At 42.3% G+C, this 9,382-nt stretch overlaps 1 protein-coding gene across 1 annotated transcript in view; it reads left to right on the forward strand.

The window, feature by feature from the left end:
- The window catches only part of LOC112956612 (glutathione S-transferase alpha-4-like), a 5,856-nt gene extending 2,616 nt beyond the window's left edge, over nt 1-3,240 (forward strand). Inside the window, exons 3-5 of the mRNA XM_026050115.1 lie at nt 383-629; nt 1,578-1,709; nt 2,984-3,240. Coding sequence (XP_025905900.1) covers nt 383-629; nt 1,578-1,709; nt 2,984-3,103 — 499 coding nt within the window. The 3' untranslated portion in view covers nt 3,104-3,240. The remainder of the gene's footprint in view (nt 1-382; nt 630-1,577; nt 1,710-2,983) is intronic.
- The last annotated feature ends 6,142 nt before the right edge of the window (nt 3,241-9,382 follow it).

Below are 9,382 nucleotides of genomic sequence, written 5' to 3' on the forward strand. Positions count from 1 at the left end.
GAGAAATTCTGCTTTTCTGTAGATGAGAAATAAACCCTATTTTTATGTTTGCTGCCTCACCCACTTTTGACAAGATCAAGTAAATGAAATTCTGCTTTTCATTTAGTGCATCTTTCTGCTGAGAAATATCTCGTCCCTGCACTGTTATTCTTCCTATTCCACTGTTCCTACTCCAATATTTCTGATAGACAGGGATCTTTTTACTAAATTATACTTCTTATCTCAGTTTGCAGAGAGAGATTCCTTGAAAGACATTAGGAAACTAGGAAATGATCTGCATGCAAAATAATTATAACTTTTTCTTCTGTTTCATTTTCAACACAGACCTTACTCATATCTGATCCATTTGGTTCAAAACTACCCTTTAATCCTCTTCTGCCAGCAATGCAGTGAGCAGCCAGCAGTGGGGGCAGTGCCCGCAATGTCAGCAGGTGGAGGTCGGGCATGGGGCCACACGTTCGTTCCTCTTGTCTTCTTCCACCAATAAAATCAACATGTACGTGGAGGGAATAACAGATCTGACAAACATGATCCTCACGCTTCCTTTCTCTCCTCCTGAGGCCAAGGAGAAAAACCTGGCCTTGATTATGGACAGGGCAACACACAGGTACTTCCCAGTCTTTGAAAAGGTAAGTCCAAGTGGGRATGTGCCTATAACGTGTTCTTAGGATTATCAGAGAGTTTTCCCCAGAAGAAGAACATGTTGGTAGTGCAGGTTAGCTCCAAGTCTTTGGCTTTCCCATCTCTCTCAAAGAAGGGGAAATACTGCAGAGCTCTTCTTTATTTGCTGACTTGTGTTGCCAGGTTGGTGGTAATTTCCACACTTGCACTTGTTCAGAGCACATTTTTCTGCCATACTTAATTCYAGTTTTGACATTTTSATTAGAAGAAGGCAAAGATCCCTTTAGAATAAATCAGAAATAAAACCTGCTTTTATARCTGCTCTAGTAAAACAAGGGTTCTACATGTCCTGCTTTCAAAAATAATAAACAAACCCTTATGATTCAGTCAGATACAATTTTGATCTGGCAACATTTCTTGCTTTTGTAACATTCATCTGGCTTTGATAGGAAGCAATAAGAAAGGCTGACCATCTTAGAAATTCTTATGAATACAATAAAATAATTCCCAAATRCAGGGGTCCTGTTTGGATAGCTATCCTAGTTTTGCATTTTTAAGTTTCCTTTCWGGTTCAGTATTGAACTTAACTTTAAATGATGTACATAAATGACAACTTTATAACTTCTTTGAGTTACACTTTTATTTCTTTATTCTACCTAGTTCTAAATCGACAATCATTAATATATTGTTTTCTTAAGCAGGCATTTTTGTCCCCRTTCCCAGTGTCCCAGAGGCTAYCAKTGCTTATCATTGCCAAGCTTGTAGTCTGTTTACAMTAGGGATTCAGCTATTTTCCCACCAGTTCTGAAGTGGTTTAGGCTGACAGTCCTCCARCTAAAAACTCCTCCTTGAAATTTCTGACATAATCTCTGTTCTGCTCRGAAGCTCTGCTCTGAGGCTYAGTTGCCAGGCGATGAGTGCCTAATCTGTAACTYGCTTTGCCTTATGTTCTGCAGGCTTTGAAACAGCACGGCCARGACTTCCTGGTTGGCAACAAAGTCAGCTGGGCAGATATTCAGCTCCTAGAAGCCATTTTAGCAGTGGAGGAGAAATTCCCTGCYGTGCTGTCGGGGTTCCCCCAGCTGCAGGTAACTCTGACACTGGACACCCAGGAGCTACTCGGTACAAAGGTTTCAAGGATTTCATGTGAGAGAAATCCTGCAGTGRTYATCATCTCTCTGTGCCATGTAAATCAAGAGTGTGGGCTCTTTGGGGAAGTATCCCCAAAGGGAATCAGTGATCTAGGCTGCCCTGTTGTCCTTCTCCTACTTCTTGCCAGTGGATGCTGTCTAATACTCAATAACAAATCAAGTGGTGATATAGGCTGAAGTACTAGTATTAGGTACAGCATGCTGTTTTCCCAACAGCCTAGTATTATAATTTGGGGATCCCATTCACCTCAGTTCACTTCTGGCTTAGGTAGTGCCACTAGAGAATCAAGAATGAATTCCCTGCCTTTGCACCACAGTYCAAGTCTGACACTAAGCAGAAACGAGGCACTTCTGCTATGAGATTTGGCCAAGAAGAAGTGCAGAATCAGAAATGCTGTAGGCTGTGGAGCTCTGCGTGGGTTGGCCAGGGGCATCATCTGCAGGAGTCCTAAAGAGTGTCTCCAAAGTAGACCCAAGCATTCTGTGAGGAAAAGAAGCACCTAGTGTTCCTTAATCCTCCCTTGGGCCTCTGGTGATTGTAATAAAGCAGTCCAAGCAATGCAAGCATGATCTAAGCATGTCAGACTTGAGGTCATGCTTCTTTGTGCTTACAAGCTGTTGCACTCAAGAGACTTTTCCTTTATCCCCTTAAGGAAGGAACAAAACAAGCATTAGATTAGAGCAGAGTTGTCTTGTTTGTTTGTTTGATTGTTATTTTACTCATAGCTGGTGAAGAAATGGTTAAATTTCATTCTGTTTGATTGTTTGTTTTTAGTCTCAACAAAGAACAACTTAGCAGTTTAAGGCCAAGTTTTGTGTGAGCCACAAAGCAGGCAGCAGTTCCTGGCAGGCTGTAATCTGTGTGCAGCTTTGCAGGCTCAGGGAATTCTAGGCTGCAGCTCCCATCTCCTGTGTTAACCACCAGGCATGGGCACCCTTCTGCAGAAGGTCTCCCAGAAGTCCTGTGTTATATGTGCCAACCCCCTGTACATCACTGGCTATCCTAATGTATAACAAGGAACACTACCCTAATGTACCCTACAGTGCCTAGGACCTCCTCCTGCCAAGAGAGGAGAGCACTCAGGTAGTGCTCGAGTTAGCAGTGTTGGGATCTCTTCTGTCAGCCAGGGAAAATCACTGTTCTGTGTAAGCAGCCACACTTATTTTTGGCGCAATTAGAACTTTGTCTTCACTCTGTTTCTATTTTTCAGGCTTTTAAAGCAAGAATGAGCAATATGCCTGCCATTAAGAAATTCCTGCAGCCCGRCAGCCCAAGGAAGCCCCCACCAGATGACCATTATGTAGCGACTGTGCTGCGGGTCCCTACCTAACACATCAATCTATTCTAACCTCTGTAAAGCCTGAAATACTAAAAAAGCCCTAGAGGAAGTAGACGGCTCTGTAAATTAGTGCTGTTAGAGTGAAAACCAGTTGTAAAAAAATAAACAATGAAATAAATTTTTCTGTTTACTCTGGCACTGTGACAGCAGATTTATTTTTCCTTTTTAAGAGACTACTCTTTTCATTCCTTTGTCACCTGAATCTAGACACACAAAACAGATGAGAGACATTTTTGCCCCGGAATCAAAAATCCATTCCCTGAAWGGGGATTCAGCTGCTGCCTACAGGATAAACACACATACATTTGGGCCAACATTTAAGTTCTTTTACAGCCTCATTTTATTGCTATGCCCTTGTTTGATGTGACTTTGAGAACTATATAGAATGTGAGCCACCTCGATGCACTTGATGCCCCTTAGCCCAGAGAGCAGAATATCAAGGGCATGGCAAGCCCTATAGCTATATACTGGCCAATCGCATAGGGAAAGAACCAGCTCCAGTGAGAAGGAAAGTCCAGAGGTTAGAAGTGTGRAGGAGAAAATAGGGAGGAATCTCAGGTAAATTGGACAGTTTGGAATTTTCCAAGAAGATACAAACTAAGGCTACAGCCTAAGTGGGAGAAGGAAAGGGAACCAAAGAGAGGGAACAGGAAGGAAAGCCAAGAAGCACATGCTCTGCTAGGAGGAGTTGAATATGCTGATATATGGACAGATAACTCTACAAGCAGCAGGAATCAGGTAACACCCACTTCAAAATCTCTTTATGTGCCTCCCAAGGAAATGTCAGGCATCTTTCATGGTAGTCATGCAAAGATACTAATTTTCACTGAGTGTTGTTTTCATTTTACTAAGGCAGGACATTGCATTTGTTGTTCAGATCTTCATATAAGAAACTTCTTGCAAAAATACTGCTTGCCCTTAGAATTCAAGCTCTGTAGCACACAAGACACAGGTCTGTTTCTGGGTAACCAACCTCCTTGTCTTGAAAGTGTTTGGAAAAGAAGCTAATACCTTTCCCATATCTGCAACCAAGTGTTAAGTCAGCAGGAGAATGTTAAAGAATCATTTTTCTTTCATGCCTCTCTTCCCTCTGCCAGGCTACCTTTTGGACACGCACATCTCTGGGCTTATAAAATCGCATATTTCTGGGGAGAAATGTCCAATCTCCGCATGGTTTGGAGGGTATGATGCAATTTGGAGATATTTCTCATTGGAGATAACTGTCAATTGCACTTTTCTAGTGTGCTAAACACTAAAGCCACCTCCAGTATGGTAAAAAAAAAAAAAAACAGCTTCTTATTTCAAATGATATGAAACACTGGTGTGAGATTTCACTTCTGTAGCAAGGCAGGCCTGGGCAGGTCTAAATCAACACAGTTGGTTTAATTAGTCACTGTTGAGGCTGCCTTATCTACAGTCCTTATTCTGCCTGCTAACACAGCAATAAGACACAAGAGTTCATATGTGCACCTATTTCCTTTATGAGTGTATCTTAAATATTTGCTCATTATTTCCAACACAGTTTCAAATAAAATTAACTTAGATCTACTATACCGAATTACTGCATAAACAGAGGAAAATCTACTGGAACTAATCAAGCAAAATATTTTTCTATGCTGTGACAGGAAATCATTCCTAATTTATTAGGGTGTTTTTGAGGTTTCCCCTAGTTTCAGTTCCTGGATGCTCAGCCTGAAGTAAGTAGTACTAAAGAGATCAGATGCCCTTAGCCATGAAGAATAGAAATGACACCTCTATAGCATTTTGAAAATCTCACTTCATAGAACTCATACAATATTTTAGAAAAGTCCTACTAAATGCAGACAGTGTCCTAATTTTTCTCTGCTGTTTAGACTGCTTCTATGTTGAAAAGAACTTGCCTAGGATCTTGAAGAAACCTCTGATGGAGTCAAGAATGGGAAATTTCTGTGATGGGATGAATTAGGCTCTGAAGATTCTTACTTCTCTCCCCTATTCAAGACAGAGGTTTGAGAGGACTGGTTTCTACCAAATAAAACTTTCTAATGCTTCGATTGAGGCAGTATCCATCTTCTTTTTGAGTGCATGCATACCCTTGGATTTAGCTTTATATCCTCTTACATGGATATAAATGATCTCTAGAGGTCTAGATGATCTCTAGAGGTCCCTTCCAGCCTTAACCATCCTTTAGTAGAGTTATGTGTTTAATCTTGGTGAGGCTTACAAATGATTAATCCGATTAGGCTGCCTAAGGAAGTAAAGTTTGGACTTGTGTAAAAGTGCCAGACACACCTCAGTGCACTGGTCTGTGCAAAGGTAACTTAAGTTCCTGAATCCTCTTCTAGATTCTGGGTGGAGTTTGTTTAATGAGATTGAAAATACTTTTCAATTACGGGAAACTGGATCAAAAGCCTTGCTGAAGTCAAGGCAGACAGAATCACAGAATCACAGAATGGTTAAGGTTCGAAGAGACCTTTAGAGATCATCTAGTCCAATCCCTCAGTCCAGCAGGGACACCTAGAGCATGTAGCACAGAGTGGGAGCATGTGACACAGGGTGAACATCCACGGCTCTCCCATCATCCATCTACCTCATTATTCCATGTTACAAGACTGTCAGGTTCATCAATAAATACTCCCCTTTGGTGAATCCATGCTGACTACTCCTGATCACCTTCTTTTCCTTCACATGCCTAGATATGCTCTYTAGGATGAGCTTCTCCATCACCCTTCCAGGGACAGAGGTGAGGCTGACCAGCCTGTAGTTCCCTGGCTCCTTCTTAYTGCCSTTTTTGAAGACTGGAATGACATCGGTTTCCTCTAGTCCTCTGACACCTCCCCAGCTCCCCATGACCTCTCGAACATGATAGAGAGCAACTGAGCAATGACCTCCGCCAGTTCCCTCAGCACTCTTGGGTGCATCCCAGATGGCTCCATAGGTTTATGTGTGTCCAGTTTGCCTAAATAATCCCTAATCCAATCCTCCTCGCCTAGCAGAAAGTCATCCTCTCTCCTGCTTCTCTCTCTTATATCTGGGCTCTGCAGTTCATGGGGACCAGCCTTAACAGTAAAGACAGAAGCAAAGAAGGCATTTAGTAACTCTGTCTTCTCTGTATCCTCCATTACCAATGCACCCACCCCATTCAGCAGTGGGCTACCATTTTGACTAGTCTTCCTCCTGCTGATGACGTATTTATAGAAGTCCTTCCCGTTGTCCCATTGTTCCCATGGGGTCTCGCCCCAATTCCACATTACATATGTTCTCTTTTTCTCTCTAATTTTTCCCAAGAGGTCCTTGCCCATCCACATAGCTCTCCTGCCCTTCTTGCTTGACTTCTTTCTTGTAGGAATGCACTGATTCTGAGCTTAGGGAAAATGGTACTGTGATTAAATATTAGCCAGCTCTCCTGCACCTCCTTTTCTTCTAGGACCCTGGTCCAGGAGGTTCCTCCAAGGAGGCCCCTGAAGAGATCAAAGGGCTCTCTTGAATTCCAGGGAATCACCAATGGTTCATGCAAGTGAACCATTTTTATGCAGAGCTCTTATTCATTATAAAACATTAACAAATTCAGTATAGTCAAGACAATAACAGCAAATAAAATTCAGGAARCGTGTTCTTGACAAGTGATACCAACAAGGTGTTTCCATTACACTACTCTATGTGCCTGGTGCTACCTGGGAWGATGCTGCTGGGACGCTGAGGCTCCGTGCTGGTGGAATGTGGGAGGTAACTCAGGATCCCACTCTTCTGCAGCTGGAGGTCAGTGGGATGCCTGAGAACACTCCAGGTGTCATGGGCACCTCTGGTTTGGTGAATGAATCCCACTACAGGCTTTAAGAACTGGAAGAGAACTTTTCCAAAATGTAAGAAAAGGACAAAGGTAAGAAATAAAGGAAATATAGCCTGAATCGTAAAACAGAGGCTACAGGATATACTATCAATAAAGAGTCTTCTTCTGGGGGACTTGGCTCTCCTCTGGCACAGTAGGGCATACAGAGGAAGGTTTTATTGAGGTTGTATGCTGTTTGGGATGAGGCACCTCCTAAAAGACAAGACATTGCCTTGGTGACCACGTCAATGAATTCTTCTTATGTGGATCCAGTTCTGAGTAATTTTGCTTTCCATTCCTGCCAAGCATGGAACCTGTTGGTCTAACAGAAACAAATGGAGAGTGATGAGGGGAGGGTCACATTAATCTACATAGCAGCAAAGCACCTAMACAGTACATTCTCTTCTGTGGGAAAGACCTTGAGGAGGAGGCCTTATACTTTAACAATGCCATTCTTGATAGAGTAAAATTCACACATCCCTGATGAGTAATGCAAGAATAATATTCCAGTTTACTATAAKATTCAGGGTGTTTCAGCTGATTTCAAAGTAACACGTGTAGACTTAGCATAAAAGAGAGGTTTACAGCATTATTGACCATCTAGATTAGATAGGCAGGAGGGTGCAAGAGAGCTTATCATCTATTTACTCCTTAAAGTAAATACAATTATCAGAAGAAAGCTGCCAGAAGTGCAGAGGACACTSTTTTATTTACTCATCCCAGAATCCCAGACTCCCAGAATAACGGAATGATTAAGTTTGGAAGAGACCTCTAGAGATCATTTGGTCCAACCCCCCTGCTCCAGCAGGGACACCTACAGCATGTGGCACAGATCCTTGGTCCTTTGCTGATTAACATATTTTTTTCACGAGACTAAAAGAATATTACTAAAGTTGGCAAGCTATAAAGTGGCAATAAGGAGTGGGGAGGGAATGAATAAGTGAGCTGATGTGGATTCACACTGAGAGTGAATAAACAGGCTGCATTCTGTGCGGCTAAATTCCAACTGGAATGGGAAGCAAGAACTCGGAGAAGGAGGAACTGAAGGAAATGGTGCATAGCTAGTCATAATATATCAGCTCCAAATATGGCACTGGCATCCAAAAATGCCAATATCACCTTTGGAATGTAATGGAAACTTTAAGTATCAAGCTCTGACTTTCAGCTGCCAAGTATCTGGCTTTGGGCCTCCCTTCCTACCCTGACTGCAAAACTGGAAGCAGCTTTGTGACTATGCTGCAGGTTCCACTTCCTTCATCTGCTCCTGCTTYCCATGTCACATCAATTTCCACACTGCARCAGAGCACCTCTAAGCTCACACACAAGAGCAGGTGGAACAGAAATGTAATCCTCCTTCTGCTAAGAGACAGACAGAGTTCGCCTCACCCCTCAGCCTTAGAAGCCAAACTTTAGCACACGTGACCTCAGCTGGGCCTCACATCATTGCCTCAAATTAGTTCAAGTACAGATCAGCTCTGCTCTCTTTGTCAAGGAAGCAACTGCCTTACTCTTGATTCTCTGTAAGGAGCATGAAGCTTCTTACAGTCAAGAAATGTGCAGAGGTGATGGTCCAGGCAGGAAAAAAAYGTGAAATTTATAATACACCTAGGGTAAGGGTTTAGCAGGAGGATTCACTGATCTCTCTTTACCTTGCAGAATTATCCTATTGCTGATTATATCCTTGTTGGTCATGACCAACCTATGCTTTGATATGAAGGCAATAGAGAAAATGCTATCCTGATGCACGAATCTGTCTTTGTTTTGCACTGCCCTTGGGAGGAGCAGTGAAAACACAGTCACATAATCACATTTCGAACATGAGCATTTTTATTGTGTGCTTCACCTACTGCAGGTGATACTGTGCTTAGTCTTTATCAACAAAGTAATGCAAGAAGTACCTCAAAGCCTCCTTTGAGTATTCCTGCTATGACAAGGGACTTCAGTTGCATGTATGTGTACTCTGCATTTAACCTCCCATTGTGCAGAGTGATGAAAAGAGCCTTACATGTAAGTTGGGAAGCTGCCTTTGTGTGAGGTGAGTACTGAACTGTGTGTAGTGTTGAGAAATAGTTGGGCAAGATAAGCCAGATGCCAGTATCAAACTCTCACTGAAAACTTGGAGAACATGGGAACAGAGGGACCTGGTAGAGGTTTGCATCTGGCCCAGAGCACATATGATTGACTACTTGCTTTTTCCTCTCTTTTAATACATTGCATACCATACATACAGTTGCTATCTTCTACATAGGCTTTATTAATTTAATTCACAGAAATGGGGTCGGGTCCTTCTGTACATGTGAAATTTCTAAAATTGTCCAGGGATGCAGAAGTACAACTAAATGTAGATTCAGAAGAAGAAGATCTTCATCAGCTCTGCACTGGAGCAAAACTAGGAAGTCTTTGGCTTTTTAATTTTTAAAGACCTTTGCCTTTGGAATCAAGCCATGTCCAATCTTCTGTGT

This window comes from Nothoprocta perdicaria, unplaced genomic scaffold, assembly GCF_003342845.1.
Source record: "Nothoprocta perdicaria isolate Ctin4 unplaced genomic scaffold, notPer1 scaffold_650, whole genome shotgun sequence".
Taxonomy (NCBI): domain Eukaryota; kingdom Metazoa; phylum Chordata; class Aves; order Tinamiformes; family Tinamidae; genus Nothoprocta; species Nothoprocta perdicaria.